This window comes from Cetorhinus maximus, chromosome 22 (assembly GCF_964194155.1).
Source record: "Cetorhinus maximus chromosome 22, sCetMax3.hap1.1, whole genome shotgun sequence".
In the NCBI taxonomy this organism is placed as follows: Eukaryota; Metazoa; Chordata; class Chondrichthyes; order Lamniformes; family Cetorhinidae; genus Cetorhinus; species Cetorhinus maximus.
The window spans coordinates 10,681,327-10,706,882 of NC_135900.1; the positions used below are offsets into that span (position 1 = coordinate 10,681,327).

Below are 25,556 nucleotides of genomic sequence, written 5' to 3' on the forward strand. Positions count from 1 at the left end.
AGAACTGGAGCCTCTACCATAACTCTCGCTCTAGACTACTACGTGCATGTATAAGTGTATGCAGCCACAGCAACTCGGACTCTTTGGGGGAACTGGCCAGTGTGGATCGTATTGGTGCCAACAGCACTGGGTTCATTCCCTTGTTCTGGCTGGGGTTGACTGGTACCTGCCCCGGTGTTTGCCCTACCCGGGGAAGGGTGGTGCAGTAGGTTCGCAGTGCTGTGGGGCAGACCTCTCTTTGGGCAAAGAGCTCACCGATAAGTAGAACAGTATATTAGATTGGAGGAAATACAAGTGAATGACTCCTCACATTGCTTTTCTTGTGTGTTAACTAGCTGGAAGTTTCAAGTCTCCTCTCTTCACCCAACATCCTGAGCTTAGCAAATCAACTCGTGACACTGAATGTGAGCTACAACGTAAGTCAATCGGTAACAAGGCCTGAGTTCACTTGTATTAAAAAGTCCGTCTTATTTTATCTCATCGGAGAAGGCTATGAAGTAAAGCACAGGACATTTATTTGGAAATAACTCCCAACTTCAGTTTGTGTGATATAGCATGATAGCAAATCAGCAGGTTGTTTCATTCCCATTGATTTCAACAGAAATTGGGAAAGATGTGGGACACTGGCAAAGCCGTCATTTATTGCCCATCTCAGTTGTCCCTGAGAGGTGGGCATAGGCATTCTTCTTGAACCTTTAACATTGATCCACTATTGATGTACATTGGCAGCAGTGTGGACCACCTACAAGGTGCACTGCAGCAACTTGCCAAAGCTTCTCAACAGCACCTTCCAAACCCCTAACCTCTACCACCTAGAAGGGCAAAGAACAGCAGATGCTTGGGAACACCAGCACCTTTGGGTTCCTCTCCAAGCCACTCACCATCCTGACTTGGAAATAGAGTGTTGTTTCTTCATTGTCACGAAGTCAAAATCCTGGAACTCCCTCCCTAACAGCACTGTGGATATACCTGCACCACAGGGACTGCAGCGATTTGAGAAGGCAGCTCATCACCACCTTCTCAAAGGCAATTAGGGATGGGAGATAAATGTTGGCCTAGCCAATAACGCTCACAGCCCATGAATGAATAAAAAAAATGTAATTTGTATGCTGAAAGGGTTCCAACAGTGCTGTTAGTTGAGAAGATCCAGTGATTAAATTTATTGAGTCAGTTGTTATATTATTCCCCTTCTCCAGTTGGTGCTGTACAAGCTGTGGTTGATGAAAGACATCCTGTGTTCCAAAAGCCCAGGCAATCTGACCAACAAAGCCCCAGGAATCTCAATCCTATTAGCGTTCATATTTCTTGGTCACTGCTTTATCCTGTTTGGATTCTGAGGGGCCTATAGTTTTTGGAAAGAGCTGTTGTTTGCCTCATTGCTGGATATATCCACGAATACCATGACCTGATAATATCATTGGTTTGAATGACGTGCGTTCGATGGTAGCCTGAAGCTAAACTTGACAAGTGACTCTTGAGACTCTGCAGCATGTCCCAAAGCAACGTGCCTAATCCACAGCTTGAACACCCCTTGCATAACACATCTCATGTAAAGCATTTATAAGGGAATGGAAATACGCAGTGCCTAGGTGGTCCCAAGGTAATGTGACTCCAATGATGCATATTGATTCATGGATGAGTCAAGCACTGGTGGCCTCTGTGTGCAGCGATTTTCTTGGCTTGTTTCAAAATATCTTTTTAAAATTTATTCTGTGTCTCAACTGTGGCTCAGTGGATAGCAGTCTTATCTCTGAGTTTTAAGGTTCCAAGTTCAAATCCCACTTGAGCCCAAAAGTCAAGGCTGTTGCTCCAGTGTAACACTTGGTTGGTGCTGCACTGTTGGAGGTGCTGTCTTACAGATGAGGTGTTAAACCGAGGCCCTGTCTGCCTTCTTGTGTGGATGAAATAGATTCTATGGCACTCTTTAGAAGAAGAGCAGGCAAGTTCTCCCTAGTGTCCTGGCCAATATTTATTCCTCAATCAGTATCACTGAAAACAGATTATCTGGCCATTATCACATTGCTGTTTTAGGGAGCTTGCTATGTGTCACCTAGATTACAATAGTGACTACATTTCAAAAGTACTTTGTTGGCTGTAAAACACTGAGATATCTGATGCTCATGAAAAGTGCTATATACAAGCAAGTCTATCTTTTAAGCCTTTTTAATCTCTTGCGCAGGGGCAGATTTTGCTGGGTGACCAGGATGCAGCTGTTGATGACACAGACATACTTGGCAAGAACGGAAGGATCTACTCTTTGAATGGTGTTCTGGTTCCTCCGTCCATTCTCCCAATCTTTCCACACCGATGTGATGACAAAACGTACAGGATTACCAAGGTAACAGCTGGCATCAATGAAGCAACATAAGATTATATGATGCGTATTAGTCATTTTCAAAGAAGTCATGCTGACTGTTTACAAGACAGTCTTGACAGCTTGGCGTCCACCAATCCCCCAAATTCCTGCAAGCCACCTGTGTCCACCTGCCTCTGGTGGGAGGACAGAGGCAGGTACAAGATCCACGTATGTTGACTCTCTTTGCCAGTTAACCTCAAGGCCTGGATTGGAGTGGAACTACCTCTGCCCCAAGCAAGGTCACCTGCGGTAGAGTTGGCATGGCTAGGTTGAGGGACCTCCCGAGCTTGGAACTCCCTCCTCCCTGATCTGGGATCAAATGGGCGGCATGCCAAGAGACAGAAAGTGGGCCAGCCTGGGCCACAATGGAAGTGCGGCCTGCATGGGGCGGGGATCCAAGCCTTGGTCTTGACTTACTTGCCAAAGGTAGGAAATTGGGACAATAGCCCCGACCCGCTAGTCAGAAGGCTTCCGGGGTCTCTTAAATCAACCGGCCTTTGCTGCTATTCCCTCCCTCCCATTATGGTGGCTCCTTGAGATTCACCCTTAAAGCACAGAGACCCACCAGCAATATTCATATTAGCTAACACATTGGTTGAACACAATCGTAGAGTTTTCATTACTTGAACTCCCATCTCCAACTTCCCCCCAACCCCCTCACCCCACCCACATATCATTGGTCTACCAACACATCAATTATCAGAAAACCCCACATTCCCACAGCCAATTGGGAAGTGAACAAATCTTTGTTATTTATTTTGTTGAATAATTTTTCATTCTCAGTCTCAAGTAGCCTCCACTTCTTATCTCCAATATTTTTACAACTCACTCATTTTTCCAGAACCACTCCATCCAATTCAGGGTCACAGGGAAGTCAGAGCCTATCCCAACAGGCAATGGGGCAGGGTACACCCAGGACAGGACGCCAGTCCATCACAGGGCACACACTCACACCAAGGGACAATTACCATAGCCAATCCACCTTTGGACAGTGGGAGGAAACCAGAGAACCTAGGGGAAGCCCACATGGAGATGGGGAGAACGTGTAAACTCCACACAGACAGATACCTGAGGTCAGGATCGAACCCAGGTCCATGGAGCTATGAGGCAGCAGCGCTAACCATTACACCACCTAATTTTACAGCTAGTAAATGAATATGAGATCAATAAAAATGTAGCACGCCTATGATTTTTAGGGCATAAGAAATAGGAATATCTATAAGAAATAAGAATAGGAGCAGGAGTAAACTATTTGGCCCATCGAGCCTGCTCCACCATTCAACAAGGTCTCCTTGGCTGATCTTCCAACTCAATTCACTTCCCTGCACCATCTCCCTCTAATTCCCTTAGTACCCAAAAATCTATCGACCTCTGCCTTGAACACATTCAATGACTGACACCCATGGCCCTTCCATCCATTTGGCCAAGCCCTCGCTCTGTGACTGGGACCCCCGTGTTCTAGATTCCCCAGTCAGGGGAAACAATTTCTTCTGGGTTTGCTTGTAGCAGTGTCCTGGAAATCAATCTTAATGTCCTGGACTTTCCCAGACAATCCCGTACAGTAGGCGCATCTGTAAAATTAGCCTTTTGGTGCTTTCTCCAAAGGAAGATTTTGTTGCTGAGCCAAAATGGATCTAACTATGCTCCTAGGAACAGCTTCTTCTAGAATGGAACTGACTGAGGCCTAAGGAGGCCTAGGGATGGGGAGAAGAGGCACGTAGGCCAGGAGAATTGTACTTAGCACTTATTGCCAATAATTATGGTCATTTGCAGATGTAGCTGGTTAATTTACTCCCTATTGATGCCTATAACAAATGTGATCCCAGCGACTTCCAACAAATCTAAATAACGAAGCATTTGATGATTGTTATAATTTGCCAATGCTTGTCTATATAGAATCATGGAATGGTTACAGCACAGAAGAAAGCCTTTCGGCCCATCATATCCATGCCAGCTCTCCACAAGAACTACTCAGCTGTTTCTACTCCCCCACCCTTCCTCCATAGCCCTGTCATTTTTTTTTTTCTCTGCAGCTGCTTATCAAATATCCTTCTGAAAGCCTCAATTGAACCTGACTCCACCACGCTGGGCATCGTGGTGACGTCACTGGACTGGTGATCCAGCAGCTCAGGGCTTTGCTCTGGGGACGTGAGTTCAAATCCCACCACAGCAGCTGGTGGGAATTTAAAGGCAATTAATAAAAGTCCAGATTTGAAAACTAGACTCAGTCACGGTGACCAAGAAACTATCATCAATTGTCATTAAAAACCCATCTGGTTCACTAATGTCCTTGAGGGAAGGAAATCTGCCCGCCCTAACCTGGTCAGGCCTACATGTGACTCCAGACCCACAGCAATGTGGTTGACTCTTAACTGCCCTCTGAAAAGGCCTAGCAAGTTGCTCAGTTCTGGGGCAATTAGGGATAGGTAATAAATGCTGGCCTGGCCAGTGAGGCCCACATTCCTTGAGAGAATAAAGGGGGAAAAAGAAGCTCTCAGGCAGACTATTCCAGATCCTAACCACTCGCTGGATAACAACATTTTTCCTCATGTCGCCTCTGCTTCCTATGCCAATCACTTTAAATTGGTGCCCCCTGGTTCTCAACCCTTCTGCTGTAAATGGAACAGTTTCTCACTGTCCGCTCTGTCCAGACCCCCGATCAAATCTCCTCTCAAACATCTCCTCTCTTCAGAGAACTCCAGCTTCTCCAAACTACCCTTGCAGCTGAAGTCCCTCATCCCTGGGACTATTCTCATAAACCTCGCCCGCACCCTCTCCTCTAATGCCCTAACGTTCTTAGGAATGATAAAAAGCAAAAAAAACTGCAGATGCTGGAAGTCCAAAACAAAAATAAAAATACCTGGAAAAACTCAGCAGGTCTGACAGCATCTGCGGAGAGGAACACAGTTAACAGTCCGTATCGGACTCGAAACGTTAACTGTGTTCCTCTCCGAAGATGCTGTCAGACCTGCTGAGTTTTTCCAGGTATTTTTATTCTTAGGAATGACTTAGGAAGCATATCAACCCCACTACGCAGGGTTTAAAATGGGCATGTACAGTGCACTAGCTTACAACATAATAATTATTACATTTGTGTTCATTCAGGGTCCCTGTAGAAGTTGTGCAAAAATTTACGTCAGCTCTTGTCCATCTGGAATGGCTCAACTGGTAAGTGACAATTTGATTGATTCCAGTACACAAGCAACATGTTTTTCCTTCCAAATTGATTTAATCAGCTAGTTAATAGCATGCGGGGTTGTGTACATTCATTTGGTGAATCTAATTTTTGTTATTTACATGGTAGAAGTTACAGAAGAGAGTCTGGAAACTTGCTCCACAGCACCACTTCCTGGCCAGTGCTTGCAACTGCGCCATCAAAGGCACCTGCTTACCGACAAGCATGCTAAACGTTTACATAGGAAGTTTCAATGTTAAACGTTGACCTGAAGGGGACAACCAAAAATTGCAGCGACAGGAACATACAATTTATTTTTTTTTAATATCAACTTTCATTTACACGGCACCTTTAAGGCAAAAGCGCTTCACAAGAGGGTAATCAGACAAAAGCTGACAATAAGCCATAGGTGGAGACACAAGGACAGGTGACCAAACATTTTGTCAAAGAGGTAGGTTTTATGCTGTGCCTTAAAGGAGGAAGGAGAGTTAGACAAACAGAGAGGTTTAAGGAGGGACTTCCAGAGTGTAGGGTCTAGAGACCTGAACCAATAGTGGAGCGTATGAGTTCTATGTGTGCTTCCAATTTCATTATAAACATATTTTTTCCTTTTTCCCCTCAGTTTCTTTCCCTAAAGCATTGACTCCGCATTGATGGGCAGCTTTACATGCACCAGTAATCTAAGGCCGTTGTTCACTTTTTATTTATATTCCTAAAGTTTTAGCACTTTGTGTTAGGTATATCTTTCATGTGTTTAATGTAGCCAATACCCTAGGAAAGTGGTATAATTGTTTCTGTGCAAGGCAAAGACTGAAACTGCACTTCTTGTGATCGCTGTCTGATTTAGGACACCTTTAGCCATGGGTGCTTTTACATGAACAGTTTGATGGGACTGCGTCTGCCAGCACAGGGTTGCAGTAGAAACTGCAATGAAACAGTAACTGTGAGTAAAATTACAATCATTAAAATTCAGAATTTAAAGTCCCCGGGTGGAATTTGAACTTCCAGGGTGGAACCTTACCAGTCCCATGGGAGGTGGGGGGGCGGGGGGGGGTCAGTAAAATGGCGGGCAAATGCGTCGGAGTGCAACTCTGCCATCTTCCGGCCACTGGGCAAATTTCCCCAAGGCGACTGGGTAGCAGGATCAGGGATGTGCCGGGTGGCAACGGGCAGCCAATGGCCGGTGATTTTGAAGAGGATTTTAAAATTTTTCCCCGGGATGCACGGGTTCCACATCAGCAGCTCGTCTGCTCAAAGGAGGTGAGAGGTCGGCAGCGAGACAATTCCGGCGGGCTGGCCTTATAATGACATGCAGATGTATTGCAATAAGCTTCCCCATGTCCGATGGGGGGGAAATGCAGCCCGCCATCAATGGCTGAGCGGACAATCGCAATCTGGTTTCACGAAGCCGTGAAACCGATTTTTGGCCTTCTCGCCATATTGTCCACTCACACTGCCGAACACAGCAGGCACAGAAAATTCTGCCCAAAGGCTCTGCTTCATGGAGATATCAGAGCACCAGTGTCCCCAAAGACTGCATCTGTCCAGGTCGGTGATAGCGGACCTGTGCGGAATGCTGGAGGAGGAGTTGAGGCTAGTGAGATGTGGTGGTCACACCTTGCCTGTGGCAGTGAAGGCACCCATGACATTCAACGTTCAACCCTCAGGCTCTTTCCAGGAATTATCTGGAGGGATATGTGTGATCACCCAGTGATCACCCAATCAGCGGCCCATCAGGTAAGTAATGGATGCCATGTATCAGAGGATAAGATATCAAGTATTGCACTGATCAGACCAATCAGGCCGAGAGGGTGAGAGGATGCAGGGCCATCTCTGGATTCCCTCAGGTTCCAGGTGATCGCATGTGGCCATAAGAGCTCCTGTAGGGCACCCAGGAACCTTCATGAACAGGAAGGGTTTCCTCTCACTGAATGTTCAGATTATCTGTGACCACCTGTAAAAGAGCCCTCCAGGTGTGTGCAAGGTTCCTGGGGAACAGCCACGACTCACTCATCCCGAGGTGCCGGGTGCCTCAGCTCTCCAGGCCTCCCAAATGCCTTTGCAGATGGATCCTGGGCTCAGTTGGTCCTGGAGTCATCGTCGGTCCCACATCTGAAATTGGACCTGCAGGAGAGACTAGAGAGACATTAATTAATTAGAGAGACATTAATGAGTAACGTTTCAACCAATTCTTGCTTGTCCTTGATCTGGACCTTCCTCTGTTTATCAAGGCCAACAGAGGTGCCATCGCTAATACTCTTCAGAAGGTTTGATGCCCACATCCATTGCCTTATGCATTGTCTATGTGCACCCACCTCACCCTCAACAACAGGCTCTCACCCAGCAACCCATCCTATTGCCATTGCTTCCTGCTCCACTGGAGTCACTGCAGCTGTGAATGGCAGACCACCTCCAGTTCTCCTTCACTCCCTGACATTGTGCGCACACTTTTCCTGCAACCACAGACTGACACAAGTGTCACTCTTGCCTCATCGGCCAGTTACGCTCGTCTGTCCGTGCCACTTTTCATGTCCTGTATCGCACAACTTGTTTGTCCTGCCAGCAGCCATTCAGCCTTGGCAATTCCTCTGACTGACCATGGGACTCCAGCGTGAGGCAACTCTGCATCTCTCACCATGGACGCCGGTCCCTGGTCATGCCCAATGCATGGGCTGGCCGCTTCGGCTCACATCCTGTGGGTGCCATTAAGGAGAGGCAGGGCTGCGGGCTTGTTATTATGAACGCTACTCACCTTTCCAGACCATACGGAGCCATCGAAATGCTTCCAGCACGGTACCCATGTTCATGTGACCATCACGCAGTTACTGACTTCCTCAGCCACCTCCGGCCATGCCTCCTTCTTGCTGGCCTCCCTCTCCCATCCATCAAGAGTAGCACCTTTCTCTGTTCCCTTGCCACCTGCAGGAGCCCCTCGAGGGAACCAATGAGCCACCTTTCTTCTGACTCCAGCCATTCCCACTCAGCCTCTCTCACTCAGCACCCCTTCCAATGCCCTCTCGGTGTGCAGCCTGCACGACTGGGACCTTCCTTTGACCTGCCAGAACCTCCTCCCACCCGCCACTCAGGATTGGCCGATTCCTCCACCTGCTGGCTGTTAATTGGCTGCAGATCAGAAACTCCCTGAGGATGTCCCGCCCACCCATCTGTGCCGACTGGATTTGAGCCTGGCGTCAGGACGTCTTCCCAATTGGGAAAATCCCGCCCTCGTTTTCTGGTGATTATGATTCCCGCCAGTAGGATTACTAACCGAGCAGCATTACCACTACAATGCCATAGTCCTTGTGAAGCCGTAAAAGGATCTTCAGCTCTATCACTCAGAAGCTGAAACTTGCTACTTCAGAGTATGATAATTCTTCTCAATGAGCTTTCCTGATGTGTTTCCTAGATACCAAAGTGCTGCAGAGGATTCTACGGCCCAGACTGCAGACAATGTCCTGGAGGTTTCCGAAACCCTTGTTCTGGCCATGGACAGGTAAGCGTTTTAGTTTGGAACCTTTCTTAATGCGAGTCATGAACCCAGTGTTATTAAATAGCTACGCCACCAAAATTGCCACATGATATTTATTATTAAAATTAAGTTTTACAGATCCCATTGCTTTTCATCTATTCATTCATGGGGTGCGGGCGTCGCTGGCTGGGCCAGCATTTATTGCCCATCCCTAATTGCCCTTGAGAAGGTGGTGGTGGTGAGCTGCCTTCTTGAGCTGCTGCAGTCCATGTGGTGTAGGTACACCCACACAGTGCTGTTAGGGAGGGAGTTCCTGGATATTGACCCAGTGACAGTGAAGGAACGGCCGATATATTTCCAAGTCAGGATGGTGAGTGGCTTGGAGGGGAACTTGCAGCTGGTGTTCCCATGTATCTGCTGCCCTTGTCCTTCTAGGTGTTACAGGTCACAGGTTTGGAAAGTGTTGTACAGCATAATGTTATGTACATGCCACAAACTAATAGAATTATATTGAATGTACAGCGTGGAAACAGGACTCTCAGCTAAAATGGTCATTGCCAATTTGATACTCCACATGAACTTCCTCTCAATTTACTCCATCTAATCCTATCGGAATATCCTTCCATTCCCTTCTCCCTCATGTGCCTATCCAACCTCCCCTTAAATGCGTCAATGCTATTTACCTCAACCACTCTTTGTAGTAACAAGTTCCACATTCTAACCACAAAATGTGACCGCTTTGTATTTTACTCACAGTGTGCAGATGGTTTGGATGGAAATGGGACTTGTCTTTGCAATGATAAATTTACGGGCTCCCAGTGTCACCTCTGCTCCGATCGAGACAAGTACGGACCAAACTGTGACCAGAGTAAGCTTGTTCCTGTACTTGAATCTCAAAGTCACACAGACCCGTTTACTTTATCCACTGAGAATTTAACGCTGTTTATTTTAACTGTACTGTAGCCTGTCGGTGTGTTCATGGGGAATGCGATAACAAGGTGACTGGCAATGGAGCCTGCAAGTTTAACTCCTGCAAGGCGGGACACAGTGGGATCTTCTGCGAGAGACAAACCGTGCCTTGCGGACCCAGTGTTCAGTTCTGTCACGCCCACGCCAACTGCGAATACAAGAACGGTGGCCTCAGGTATTCTTGCTGGAATATCAGAAAAACATCAAACAATGTGAAAGGAGTCACTTTGAGGAAATAGATAAGACTGTGCCCTCATTTGAGTTCCAATATATTCATTCGAAAGGAGGGGCATCTTCGATGATAATGAGGTCTGGAGTACTGTGTACAGCACTGGTCTTCTTATTTAAGGAAGGATGTTAATGCATTGGGAACATTTCAGGGAAGGTTAACTAAACTAATACCAGGAAAGGGCGGGTTGTCTTATGAGGAAAGGTTGGACAGGCTAGGCTTGTATCCACTGGAATTTAAAAGAGTAAGAGGAGACTTGATTGAAACATATAAGATCCTGAGGAGTCTTGACAGGGTGGATGTGGAGAGGGTGTTTCCTCTTGTGGGAGAATCCAGAACTAGAGGTCACTTTAAAAATAAGGGATCGCCCATTAAAATAGAGATGAGAAGAAATTTTTTCTCTCAGAGGGTTGTGAGTCTTTGGAACTTCCTTCCTCAAAAGGCAGTGGAAGCAGAGCCTTTGAATGTTTTCAAGGCAGAGCTAGATAGATTCTTGATAAATAAGGGGGTTAAAGGACATCTGGGGTATGCGGGAGGTTACAGTCAGATCCGCCATTATCGTATTGAATGATGGAGCAGGCTCGAAGGGCTGAGAGGCCTACTCCTGCTCCTAACTAGTATCAAGGTAAATGGGGGGTGGTAACCCTTAACTTGTGAGTTACTTACCGCAGAATTCCCAGCCTCTGACCTGTTTTTTTGAAAATAAGATTATGGGATATTTTACATTTACCTGGGAGGTTAGTCAGGGCCTCTCTGACATTGCAGCACTCCCCTAGACCGTCAGCCTTGATTTTTCTACACAAGTCATAGATTAAGACATGACCCCTTGACCTTCTGACTGAGAAGCAAGAACAAATATACCAACTGAGCCACAGCAAGAATTGGATGAGTCTTTTTTTTATTCATTCGTGGGTTGTGAGCATCACTGGCTGGGCCAGCGTTTATTGCCCGTCCCTAGTTGCCCTTGAAGGGGTGGTGGTGAGCTGCTTTCTTGAACCGCTGCAGATCACGTGGTGTAGGTACACCCACAGTGCTGTTAGGAAGGGAGTTCCAGGATTTTGACCCAGCAACAGTGAAGCAACGGCGATATATTTCCAAGTCAGGATGGTGAGTGACTTGGAGGGGAACTTCCAGGTGGTGGTGTTCCCATCTATCTGCTGCCCTTGTCCTTCTAGATGGTAGTGGTCGCGGGTTTAGAAGGTGCTGTCAAAGGTGCTTTGGTGAGTCTACTGTTGTATGTACTTCATGTACTTGTAAGTTTTTAATTCTGACTTTGTGATGGTGTGCACAATACATCATTTGACTTCATGGTAGAGTTAAATGGCTGCTGTTGTTTTGCCTCCAGCTGTGTTTGCAAGCCAAACTATGAAGGTGATGGATCTTACTGTGAAGAGGTCAATGCCTGCAGTCAGCCGGATCGAGGTGGTTGTAGTCGCAATGTGGGTAGAACTGACTGATTTTTTATACTAGTAATTGTGAATTACCTGTACTGACCGTAGGAGTTGCCAACCCTCCAGGATTGCTCTGGAATCTCCAGAGATTACCTAATCTCCTAGCTACTGCTGCAGGAGAAAAAATAGGTGCCTTTCATTTTCCTTAAAGACTTTGGTTTATTAGTGATAAAAACATTGGTCTTGCATTGGGGAGGGGGCAAGGGTGGGGGAAATGCCTGTTTGCCCAGGCAGGGTGATTGAGAGTGGCATGTCATGTGAAGAAACCTCCAGGAATATGTCAATCCAGAGTTGACAACCCTACTTGATGGGAGTATGAACATTTTCAGAAAGAATGCTAATAATATGTTGGTACTGTGGATAGTGTTTCATGGGAGACAGATGGTGCAATGGTAATGGTTAGCAATCCAGAGGCCTGGACTGATGCTCTGGGGATATGGGTTCAAATCCCACCACAGTAGCTGATGGCATTTAAATTCAATCACTAAATCTGGATTTGAAAGCTACGATGGTGACCATGAAACTATCATCAATTGTTGTAAAAACCTACCTGGTTTCCTTATCTAGGGAAGGAAGTCTGCTGTCCTTACCTAGTCTAGCCTACTTGTGACTCCAGACCCATTGACTCTCAACTGCCCTCTGAAATGGCCTAGCAAGCCACTCAATTCAAGGGCAATTAGGGATGGGCAACAAATGCTGGCCTTGCCAGTGATGCCCACATCCTATGAAGGAATTTAAAAAAAACCATTGCACCACAAGATCTCTTTGCTGAACAAATCTATAAATGCATAAATCAAGAACAAAAAGCTATGAACTGACTCTGTTTATTAATTATACGGATACTAGCAGTGACCTGAAGTACATTTCAGTGTAATTAGTAACTTTATGCAACAGTACTTCTTAAGTCATCATCCCATCCTTCACCATCCCTCATGCCATTCCATACATCACATGCATTCTCCCCCTCCCAAGCACAGCCCTTCCCATGCCATACTCACTACACACGTTGTTCCTCCCCCCCTCACCAATCCCTCCAACCTGGGTAGCTTTGTTGGGTCCCTTTACCTTCCGCTGTCCTCCACCAACACTGATCAATGCCCATCCTGTAACCCCCTACCACAAAACCCCTCCCCCACTCATGCAGTCCCACGTGCCCCCACACACACACCCATGTTCCGCCCACCAGACCAGCCCACCAGCCAATCAGAATAGCACAGGCAGACAAAAAACTGCCTATTATTATACGTAATAGTTTGTGCAGGTTCAGGGATGGGGAATCAGTACTAATAGAAATGTTGTTATTCTTTTATGGGATGTGGACATCACTGGCAAGGCCAGCATTTGTTGGCCATCCCTAATTGCCCTTGAACTGAGTGGTTTGCTAGGCCACTTCAGAGGGCACTTAAGAGTCAATGGGTCTGGAGTCACATGTAGGCCAGACCGGGTAAGGATGGCAGATTTCTTTCCCCTAAAGGACATTAGTGAACCAGATGGTTTTTCTGACAATTGATGATAGCTTCATGGTCACCATCACTGGGACTAGTTTTCAATTCCATACTTTAATTAATCACATTTGAATTCCACCAGCTACTATGGTGGGATTTGAACCCATGTCCCCAGATCATTAGCCTGGACCTCGAATGGTGTGACATTACCACTAAACCACTGACTCCTCTAAACCAGAAGCTCCAGGTTCGAGTCCCACCTCAGAGCTTGATTGTAAGGGAAGGCTCGTTGATAATGTGGCCAAACAGGTTGAGAACCAATGTGCCAATGGCTAGCGCTAAGGGCGGGAGAGATTCCAGGCCAGCCAGGTGATGGAATGGATACAGTGTGCATGTTGCCACAGCAACTCAGACTCCCTGAGTGAAGTGTAACACAGCACACCAGACTGATTGATATTAATGCAGTTTCCAAAGGGATGAGGTGCACCCCTCTATTTTAAATATGCAACTATGTCTACGTTAATGTAACTCTTTAATCTGCCCAATTCACTCACAGGCTGAATGCATTAGGACAGGAATGGGACTATACTCATGTCGGTGTCTACCTGGGTGGACAGGAGATGGCGAGGATTGTACGGAAATCAATAACTGTCTGCTGGAAAATCAAGGAGGATGCCATACCAATGCAAAATGCATCCACCTGGGGCCTGGCCAGGTAAATGAGAATGATTTCTCTCCTTCGCCAATTTCCTCCCATCTTTTGAAGCTGTCAACTCCTTCCTGTGTCATTCATGTTTCAGTTGGTCGCACCTGAGTCAGTAAGTTGTGGATTCTATCACCAATCTAGAGACGTGAGTGTAATACTGAGGGACAGAAATGGAGGTGACTGACAGCCCCCCTCAGATAGATGTGAAAGATCCCGTGTCTGAATGACAGCACCTCTACGATGCAGTTTTCACTGAGTACTGAAAGGCAGGCTCGATTCAGTGCTGGAATAGGACTTAACAACGTAAGAAAGAGGCTTAGGCCACAAAGCCTGCTCTGCCATTCAATAAGATAATGGATGACCTTCTCTTGTAATTACACGTTCCCTCCTGATACCCATATTCCAAGGTCCCCCTTCGTAACTAAAAATCTACACAACAACTTAGCATCCCCAGCTCTGGGGTAGAGAAGTCCAAAGATTCACAACCCTTTGAGTGAAGAAATTTCTCCTCACCTCAGTCCTAAATGGGCAACCTCTTATGCTGAAATTATGGTCCTTCATTCTAAACTCTTCAGCCAGAGAAAACATCCTTTTCTTCCCTATCGCCTGATTCCCTTTCTTTACGGCCCTGAGACAAGACTAGTTTTCAAAGAAGGAGTGTCTTTTAGTGTTCAATTGTTATGTGTTTGATTGTTTGAGTCTGTTTACTCTTGATGTTCACTGTGCTTGATTGGTTAAGCCTGGACGTGGAGTCAGAGGAAAGTAACCAAGGCTGCATAAAGAGTTGGAAGCCAGAGTTGGAAGCATGGAGCAGACATGTTAAAGCATTGTATGAAACTCTAGTAAATAAAGTTCCTTCACACATAGAAGTTAGTGTCATCTCTGTGTTACTCTGAGATATAAAATATAAGTCTGATCAAGTGTTGATTGGTAATTGAAGTCACCAACTGCAAAATTAATATTTTGAATAAACACTTTTTTAAAAAATTACCAGAATCAATTTTAAGCAAATTCCATTTTTATTTTGTGTGGCAACCCTTAATAACTGAATTCAACTGTAATAGATGGTAAGAACAATTATTATTGAATCTTTCACTTACTAACAGAGTGACTGTGAGTGCAGGAAGGGCTTTCGTGGTAATGGCATAGAATGCGAGCCGATAAATCCATGTTTGGAAGAAAATGGAGGGTGCCATTATCTGGTGAGTTGGTCTGATATTTGAATCTGCTGAGTTCTAGTTTCTTCAGGATGGGTAAGCACGTCAACTAGAATTCCCAGGAGCATAAATGCAATGTCGGTGTGTCCAATATACAGGCATAAAATAGACACCATAGTAACCAATTTGCCAGAATGACAGAGCACACCGTGCGTGTGTATTCAGGTAGTTTTGTCAAAGCCTTTTTTTTAAGTCCGCCCTGGCACACACCTGAAATTAATGCACAGGACCCCAGCTTTGATTATATTGAAGGTCCTGTGACCATTTCTAGGCAGTCGGGGTCTGCAACGCTCAGAATTCTGACTAGTCTTCAGGCCCTACAGCAGCCTACTCACGGGTCCTCAGAGGGAGGCTGCAGAGTAAACCGGCAGGTAAGTCTTTCTTTCAGAGAGGAGCAGGAGTTTCTCCTCCTGCCTTTACATTACTTGCAGGCCCTGCATTCATCCCTTCACATTTGACTCCCACCACCATCTGCCCAACCCCACCCCCATCTCCTAAATTTACCCCTGGGCTCTCTTAGATTTAGTCCAACGAGGCCAAATTTAAGATGGTACTCGGGCCCCTCTCCCCTGATGTCTGTGCCCAACGTGTCCACCTGTCCACCATTTCACATCCATAATCGAGCTGTATCCAAATTAGATCACCCGAAATTATATTTTTGGAGAATTTCAGATTGGATTGCAGTTTTCACTGAATCAGAGTGTTTAGTTCAAAAACAATTGGTGTTGTTCTTAAAAAAAACTGACTGTTCTTATTGAAACCTCAGTTCAGATACTGACGCAGTCACTGTCACACGTAGCAAGATTTGGATAACATTTAGGCTTGGGCTGATAAGTGGCAAGTAACATTCACAACACATAAGTGCCAGACGAATGACCATCTCCAACAAGAGAGATTCATCTCCCCTTGATATTATCATCAGTGAATTCCCCACCATCAACATCCTGAGGGTTACCATTGACCAGAGACTTAACTGGAGCAGCCATATAAATACTTGTATCCACAAGGGCAAGTCAGAGACTGGGAATTCTGTAAATTTTCAGTGGGTGTAGTTATAAGTTTTTCACCAGGATGTTGCCTGGGATAGAACATTTAAGTTATGAAGAGAGGTTGGATAGACTTGGGCTATTTTCGTTGGAGCAGAGAAGATTGAGGGGCGACCTGATCGAGGTGTACAAGATTATGAGGGGCATGGGCAGGGTGGATAGGGAGCAGCTGTTCCCCTTAGTTGAAGGGTCAGTCACGAGGGGACATAAGTTCAAGGTGAGGGACGGGAGGTTTAGGGGGGATGTGAGGGAAAACCTTCTTACCCAGAGGGTGGTGACAGTCTGGAATGCACTACCTGGGAGGGTTGCCTCCCATCCTTTAAAAAGTACCTGGATAAGCACTTGGCACGTCATAACATTCAAGGCTATGGGCCAAGTGCTGGTAAATGGGATTAGGTAGGTAGGTCAAGTGTTTCTCATGTGTCGGTGCAGACTCGATGGGCCGAAGGGCCCCTTCGGCACTGTGATTCTGTGATTCTGTAAACATTATTAGAGGGGAAATGATGCAATGTATCATGTGATTCAAACTTGGTCTCAGGTTTGTTCTGAGGAAGCTACTAACTCAGACATGTGTATCAGTTCTCCAACTGTGTAATACTGTTGCCAACTTCCCAAATCTTTGATAAATGAACTTACATATTTTTATGTTAAGCAATCTCTTATGAGTGACAGGTGCCTTGATGTTTATCTACTATAAGTAAGCACAAGGAGAAGAAACACACAACCTCTGCACCAAGTAATTCACCTCCTGACTCTCCAAAGCCTGTCCACTATCTACAAGGCACAAGTCAGGAGTGGGATGGAATACTCTCCACTTGCCTGGATGAGTGCAGCTCCAACAACACTCAAGAAGCTGGACACCATCCAGGGCAAAGCAGCCAACTTGATTGGCACCACACCCACCACCTTAAACATTCACTCCCTCCACCACTGGTGCACAGTGGCAGCAGTGTGTACCATCTACAAGATGCACTGCAGCAACTCAACCAAGGCTCCTTCAACAGCGCCTTCCAAACCTGCAACTTCTACCACTTAGAAGAACAAATGGAGCAAAGGGAAGAACACCACCACCTCCAAGTCACTCACTATCCTGACTTGAAAACATATCGCCTTCACTGTTCCTTCACTGTCGCTGGATCAAAATCCTGGAACTCCCTTCCTAACAGCACTCTGGGTGTACCTGCACCACATGAACTACAGCAGTTCAAGAAAGTGGCTCACCATCACCTTCTCAAGGGCAATTAGGGATGGACGATAAATGCTGTTCTTGCAAGTGATGCCCACATCCCAAGAATGATTTTTTAAAAAAGCAGAGAACCCTTAATAATTTTGAATACCTCTATTAAATCCTGTGTTTTGAGGAAAACAACCCAACTTTTCTCATATTGCTCATTAATTGAAGTCTTTCATTTTAGTAAATCTCCCCTATAAGGCCTTGACATCCTTCAGTGTGGTGCCCAGAATTGGACACAATACTCCAACCAAGATCCAAACAAGTGGATACATGAGTGCAGCTCCAACAACAGCAGCAGATAGATGGGAACACCTCCACCTGGAAGTTTCCCTCCAAGCCAGTCACCACCCTGACTTGGAAATATATCGCCGTTCCTTCACTGTCACTGTTTTAAAATCCTGGAACTCTGTCCCTAACAGCACTGTGGGTGTACCTACACCACGTGGAATGCAGTGGTTCAAGAAGGCAGCTCACCACCACCTTCTCAAGGGCAATTAGGGATGGGCAATAAATGCTGGCCTAACCAGCGACGCCCACATCCCATAAATGAATTTTTAAAAACGCTTTTGCCTTTGTACTCTATGCCTCTATTTATAAAACCAAGATCATGTATGGCTTTTGAGCAGCCTTCATGTGAACAGCCTTATCGACTTATGCACCAATTGGATTGATATACTATGATAGAAATAATTCATTCACGATAGATTACTTAATTATCTTGTAGCAAATACCTCTCTCTCCACTCTTTTAATGCAGGCCTAAAGCTGATGATAATTTCTATCCTGTTATCTGAAAAAAACATTAAAATCTACAGCAACCCACCCACAAAATTAAAATAAAAGGATTATAAAACGTGCATCTTTTTACTATTCATTCACTGATCAACTTCTAATATGTTTGGCAGGCAACCTGTACATATCTATCTCCAGGAACCAGGAGCTGCACCTGTCAGCGAGGATATGACGGAGATGGTGTGCTGTGCTATGGCAATGCCATAACGGTGAGCAAGCTATTCAGGCTATTGGTTTAAAAATGTTTCCCAGAGGCACTGGGCTCATTCAGTTCTTATGGTTCTACATAAAATTTACAAGACATATGACCTTGAAAGGAAAATTGCTGTACTACAGCACGAATAAGGCACTAGTGCTGGTTATAGGATTCGGGAGCTTTAGGGCAGAATGTTGCAGTTCACTCAGGGAGTCCAAGCTGGAGTGGCAATATACACATTGTTGTCCGGAGCTATGGTAGATACTCCAGCCACCAAATAGCTGACCAGGATTCACTCCCATGCTTACTACCTGCTGTTGGCATATGTTGGAAGGATTTGCAGGTTGACCATCAGCCTGCCTGGCCACATTATGAACACACCTTCCATGGCCATCAAGTCCTGGAGTGGGACTTGAACCTAGAGCTTCTAGCTCAGAATCAGGGACACTACCCACTGCACCACAAGATCACCCTTCTTCAGGCAGTTAATGACTCCTATATACCTCCAGGTGTAGGCTCAAACTTGGGGTACAAGCTATGTGAAAGTAATTGCAGGTATTCAATGGCTTTATCTCCATTATTTGCTTAAGGCTTACATTTTAGTGTCTGTCTTGTTCTGTAAGATTCTCCATTAATCTACATCACACCCTTCAGGAAGATCCAGTTTAACCTTCAGCTTATTAATTTTTCCAATGAAAACCGGTTCAGGTCCAGTTTAGAACCTTAAGTCAATGAATCGATCCTTAGAAATCTTCATTGTCTTTCCAATGAAGCTGGTGGTTGACGGTTCTCACATCTGATTGAAAAAAAAGTTCAATAGAAGATTAAATACAATCCTGCTTCAGTGCCCTCAGTAAAGGGTGATCATAAAGCAAGCAAAGTGGTATGACTGAATTGTAGAATCATTAGAACAGTTACAGCACAGGAGGAGGCCATTTGGTCTGTCATATCCATGCCAGCTCTCTGCAAAAGCCACTCAGCTAGTCTCATTCTGCCACCTTTTCACTGTAGTCCTGCAAATTTTTTCTTTTCAGAGAATAATTCAATTCTCTTTTGAACAAAGCTGTTGATTCCGTCTCCACCGCACACTCAGGTAGTGCGCTCCAGATTCTAACCACTTGTTGCGGAAAAGCAAGTTTTCCCTCAGGTCACCTTCGGTTCTTTTGCCAATCACATGAAATCAATGTTGTCTAGTTTTCGATCCTTCTGTCGATGGGAGCAGTTTCTCCCTCTCTACTCTATCCAGGCCCCTCATGATTTTGAACACCTCTGTCAAATCTCAACCTTCTCGTCTCAGGAGAACAGCACCAACTTCTCCAACTTATCCACATAACTGAAGCCCCTTCACCCGGGTAACCATTCTTGTGAATCTTTTCTGCCCCTTCTCTAAAGCTTTCACATCCTTCCCAAAGTGTGGTGCCCAGAAGTGGATACAATGCTCTAGCTGAGGCTGAACTGGTGTAGCCAGGGTCATTGGTGTTTGGAATTCTCTTCCCGACTGAGCAGTGGAGGCTGAGTCATTGAACATGTTAAAGGCTGAGTTAGACAGATTTTTTTAATGGACAAGGGAGTCAAGGGTTCTGGGGGACAGACAGAAGAGTGGAGTTAAGGCCAAAGTCAGATCAGCCAAGATGTTATTGAATGGCAGAGCAGGCTCAGGGGGCCATATAGACTACTCCAACTCCTATTTCTTAGGTTCTTACAAAAATGCACCATAACTTCTTTGCTTTTGTACTTTATGCCTCTATTTATAAAGCCTAGGATCCCGAATGCCTTATTAACCCCCTCCTCAATTTGCCCCACCATCTTCAATGATTTGTGCACGTATAGCCACAGATCCCTCTGCCCCTTTACCCACTTTAAAATCGTATCCTTTATTTCATATTGCCTCTCCTCATTCTTCCTACCAGGAATGATATGTGAGTGTACTTAATTTACAGTATGCACGGATGCCTGATATAATTACCAAGAGATAGGAGCAGGAATAGGCCATATGGTTCCTCGAGCCTGCCCCACCATTCGATAAGACCATGGCTGATCTTCTGCCTCAACTCTACTCTCCTGCTCTATCCCCATATCTCTTGGCTCCCCTATAGTACCCACAAATCCAACAATCTCTGTCTTGAATATACTCAACGATGGAGCACCCACTGCCCTCTCAAGTAGAAAATTTCAAAGATCACGATCCCCTGAGTGAAGAAATCTCTTCCCATCTCAGTCATAAATGACCACCCCCTTATCCTGAGCCTGTGACCACTAGCTCAGGACTCTGCAGCCAGCAGGGGGAAACGGTCTCTCAGCATCTACACTGTCAAGCCCGCTAAGAATTTTATACTAGACATTCTTTACATAGAAACATAGAAACTAGGAGCAGGAGTAGGCCATTCAGCCCTTCGAGCCTGCTCCGCCATTCATTATGATCATGGTTGATCATCCAACTCAATAGCCTGCTCCCGCTTTCTCCCCATATCCTTTGATCCCTTTCGCCCCAAGAGCTATATCTAACTCCTTCTTGAAAACATATAATGTTTTGGATGCACTGCATACAGAAAATCCAATTTTCCTCTTAGTCTATTAATAATGCTTTAGGTACAAATTTTAGGGGATCTGTAGCGGTAGAAATGTTTATCAGCAGGCACGACACTGTGTCACAGCTTGGGGATGCCCAAATAAGGAGGGCATGCCATAAATAGCAATTTAAATATATTACAATTGCAATACAAGTGTCTGTCATTGTAAGTAAGTAATGAGAATGACTTGTGATGTGTATGAACCTAATTTCTCTTCCCTTTCTAGGCTCTATCCTTCATTCCAGAGGCAGTGGAATTTCTCAAGTGGGTGAATGTAAGTACTGCTGTCTAAACAAGACTGTTCTCCTTCCTGAAAAATTAACAAAATGAAGTAGAGTTAATTTATTCTTTCATGGGATGTAGACATCACTGGCAAGGCCAGCATTTGTTGCCTGTCCCTAATCGCCCTTGAACTGAGTGGCTTGCTAGGCCAGTTCAGAGGCCAGTCTGAAGTCACATGTAGGCCAGACCAGGGAAGGAGATCAGTGAACCAGATGGGTTTTTACAGCAATAGTTTCATGGTCACCATTACTAAGAGTAGCTTTTAATTCCTAACTTCATCAATTGAATTAAATTCCACCAGCTGCCGTGGTGGGATTTGAACCCAGAGGATCAACCAAGACCTTGGGCTTAACTAGTCCAGTGACAATACCACTACATCAACATCTATTTGTACCACATTGACATAGGGGGCTGGCATTTGGCAAAGTTGGTAGCACATTTGACTCTGTATTTAAAAGGTTATTAGTTTAAGTCCCATTCCAGAGACTTCATTACATTCTCTAGGCTGATGTGCCTAGAGGTGATACTGAGGGAGCACAGAAGTGTCAGAGCTGCTGTCCTTTCAATGAGATATTAAACCAAATCCCGAATTTCTCTCTCAGACAGATGTAAAAGATCATGCAGCTCTATTTTGAAGGGAAAAAGGAGTGTTCTTCCTCGTGGCCTGGCCAATGTTTATCTCCTGACCAACATAAAACAGATGACCTGGTCATTCTTTCTGTTTAATGGACCATGCTTTGCACAAATTGGTTCCCGCATTCCAACAATAACTATTCTTTAAAGTACTTAATTGGTTGTAAAGGGCTTTTGGTTGTGTTATGATCCCAGCTGATATTACAATTGTACAAGCCTGATCCCAGAATGGAACTCAGCTTGATAGATCCTGATTTCTATTTGTTTGTTTAGATATGTGGAGAGTGGCTACTGAACAGAGTCACAGGAGTCAGCTGATGAACTTTTAACAAAAGAATAAAACATTTATTAAACAAGAAAAGATGAGCTATTTTACAATATTCTTTCACCCACAACTATACCTTTACAAATATATGCAGATTTGTAAGGATAACACAAGTTACAGAAGCTGTTTTATACTCTAATGTTAACAGTAAATACACAATCCAAGTAAACCATTGGTAACCTAACACACCACACTCTGAAACCAATTGACAGATGCCACCTCAAACAGATGCTATGGATCTCTCCTCAACACCCACCCCACCCCCCACACTGTGAATCAACCAGTCTCACTGAACTCCTTTATTTATTGCCCATCCCTAGTTGACCTTGAGAAGGTGGTGGTGAGCTGCCTTCTTGAATCACTGCAGTCCATGTGGTGTAGGTACACCCACAGTGCTGTTAGGAAGGGAGTTCCAGGATTTTGACCCAGTGACAGTGAAGGAACAGCGATATATTTCCAAGCCAGGATGGTGAGTTACTTGGAGGGGAACCTCCAGGTAGTGGTGTTCCCATCCATCTGCTGCCCTTGTCCTTCTAGATGGTAGTGGTCGTGGGTTTGGAAGGTGCTGTCTAAGGAGCCTTGGTGAGTTTCTGCAGTACATCTTGTAGATGGTACAGACTGCTGCTATTGTGCGTCGCTGGTGGAGGGAGTGAATGTTTGTGGATGTGGTGCCAACCAAGCAGGCTATTTTGTCTTGGATGGTGTCAAGCTTCTTTAGGGTTGTGGGAGCTGCACTCATCCAGGCAAGTGGGGAGTATTCCATCACACTCCTGACTTGTGTCTTGTAGATGGTGGACAGGCTTTGGGTGTCAGGAGGTGAGTTACTCGTCGCAGGATTCCTAACCTCTGACCTGCTCTTGTAGCCACAGTATTTATATGGCAAGCCCAGTTCATTTTTTGGTCAATGGTAACCCCGCAGGATGTTGATAGTGGGGGATTCAGTGATGGTAATGTCATTGAACATCAAGGGGTGATGGTTAGATTCTCTCTTGTTGGAGATGGTCATTGCATGGCACTTGTGTGGCGTGAATGTTACTTTCCACTTGTCAGCCCAAACCTGGATATTGTCCTGGTCTTGCTGCATTTGAACATGGACTGCTTCAGCACCTGAGGAGTCGCGAATGGTGCTGAATATTGTGCAGTCATCAGTGAACATCCCTACTTGAGACATGTACAGTGTTGAATTTTGTGATACTAAATCCCCACCATACCCAAGCCCCCAACACCCACCCCCTCACACACCTGCCCTACCCCTCACCTCACCCCTCTCACCTCAACCCCCACCCACACACCCTCACGTCAGCCTGCGACACATCACCACCCCCTCACCTCATCATCCCCCCACCCACACATACTCCCACCACCTCTCCCGGGCCCTGCCCTCCACATCTGACACACAGTAGCAGCAGTGTGTACCAGCTACAAGATGCACTGCAGGAACTCACCAAGGCTCCTTCAACAGCATCTTCCAAACCTGCGACCTCTACCACCTAGAAGGACAAAGGCAGCAGGAGTATGGGAACACAACCACCTGCAAGTTCCCCTCCAAGTCACTCACCATCCTGACTTGGAAATATTTCGCCATTCCTTCACTGTCATTGGGTCAAAATCCTGGAACTCCCTTTCTAACAGCACTGTGGGTGTACCTACACTATATGGAAAGCAGGTTCAAGATGGCAGCTCACAACCATCTTCTCAAGGGCAGTTAGGGATGGGTAACAAATGCCAGTGATGCCCACACCCCGTGAATGAATAAAGTGAAACGAACCATCTGCATTAGGGACCCACCCCATAGGTGCAGCGATTTCTATGAGGAGTGAAAAAAGACAGAACTCTTGAGACCTGCATTTCACAATGAAGGTTCCCTAAATCGGTCCCTGGGTTGAGAAGATTGTCCTATAATGAGAGGCTGAGTAAATTGGGCCTATATTCTCTGGAGTTTAGAAGAATGGGAGACGACCACATTGAAGCAGACAAGATGCTGAAGAAGCTAGACAGGGTGGACACTGACAGATTGTTTGCGTGTTTCCAGTGATAGGGGAATCTAAAACACGGGGCCACAGTCTCAGGATAAGGGGCCCATCATTTAGGACTGAGATGAGGAGAAATTACTTCACTCAAAGGGCTGTGAATCTTTGGAATACTGTACCCCTAAAGGTTGTGGATGCTCCATTGTTGAATATATTTAAGGCAGGGATAGACAGATTTTTGATCTTTCAGGGAATCAAGGCATATGGGGGGGCAGGCAGGAAAGCGGAGCTGAAGCCTAAAATCAGCCATGACCATATTGAACGACAGAGCAGGCTCGATGGGTCATATGGTCTCCTCCTACTCCTGTTTCTGGTATTCTTGTGTATTCTTCCGTCCTTTGTGGATCCAACTCCGTGAAACCTATCCATCCTGGAATTTTCAGTTTAGTGTCTATTATTATTATTAATAAACAAACATATAAAAATGACGTGCAGGAAAAGACGAGTTGACCCATCACGTCTAGCCCAACGTTCATGATGCTCGGAGCGTTATGACTAGACATTCCCTGTCCACAATGAAACCCGCCTACCAATCCCTCCCCTTCCCCTTCCCCACTCGCTCAGCCGTGTAATAACCTGAGAGGAGAAGCAAAGGGGGGGGAAGGTCCTCTTTGACATCCTTAGGCAATTGAAAATTCTTTTAATCTAAAATTTTTCATTCTCTTTCTTTTCAGGGTGCTTCTCAAAACCGACTGCTTTCAGAAACCGCCAATATCACACTTCTCGTGCCCTCACAGAAGGCCATTGATGACCTGAATAGTGACAAACGAGCGTTTTGGCTCAAAGCAGAGCAATTTCCAAGCCTAGTGAAGTGAGTGAATTATCTTTATGGCTTGGACTGCCAATGGGTTTGGGAGCAGTTCACTGAACCTCGCATCTAATGTGCCGTTAACCATAAGGTTAATGCTTTAATATGTTCATTCGCAAAGGCAATCATCTCACTGAGCACACAGATTTCTGCATTTAGTACATATGCAAGTTCACCACAACAAGTACTTGCATTTAAATAGCGCCTTTAACATAGTAAAACATCCCAAGCAGCTTTATGGGAGCATTATCAAATAACGTTCGACACTGAGCCCCATAAGGAGATATTAGGTCAGATGACCAAAAGCTTAGTCAAAGAGGTAGGTTTTAAGGAGTGTCATAAAGGAGGAAAGAGGCTCAGGCAGGTTTAGGGAGAGAATTCCAGGGCTTCAAGGGTAGGTAGGTGATGGCACATCCACAAGTGATTAAAACCAGTGACGTGTGAGAGACCAAAACCAGCGGAGAACAGAGATCTCGAAAGGCTGGAGAAGGTTATAGGGAAAGGGAAGGGGGGTGAGGTCTTAGAAGGGTTTGAAAACAAATGGGAGAATTTTAAAATTGAAGCACCTTCACAAAAATTGGAAGATACCCCTGTCTCTGCATTTTACACTGGACTTGTTAGAGG

The 25,556-nt window shown here is 45.4% G+C and overlaps 1 protein-coding gene across 1 annotated transcript in view; it reads left to right on the top strand.

The window, feature by feature from the left end:
• Positions 1-25,556, top strand: part of stab2 (stabilin 2) — a 173,861-nt gene that overhangs the window by 47,179 nt on the left and 101,126 nt on the right. The window contains exons 17-29 of the mRNA XM_078567771.1: positions 336-416; positions 2,180-2,338; positions 5,462-5,524; positions 6,379-6,474; positions 8,938-9,024; positions 9,757-9,868; positions 9,964-10,144; positions 11,544-11,637; positions 13,651-13,809; positions 14,907-15,002; positions 18,202-18,297; positions 21,081-21,128; positions 24,799-24,935. Coding sequence (XP_078423897.1) covers positions 336-416; positions 2,180-2,338; positions 5,462-5,524; positions 6,379-6,474; positions 8,938-9,024; positions 9,757-9,868; positions 9,964-10,144; positions 11,544-11,637; positions 13,651-13,809; positions 14,907-15,002; positions 18,202-18,297; positions 21,081-21,128; positions 24,799-24,935 — 1,409 coding nt within the window. The remainder of the gene's footprint in view (positions 1-335; positions 417-2,179; positions 2,339-5,461; positions 5,525-6,378; positions 6,475-8,937; positions 9,025-9,756; positions 9,869-9,963; positions 10,145-11,543; positions 11,638-13,650; positions 13,810-14,906; positions 15,003-18,201; positions 18,298-21,080; positions 21,129-24,798; positions 24,936-25,556) is intronic.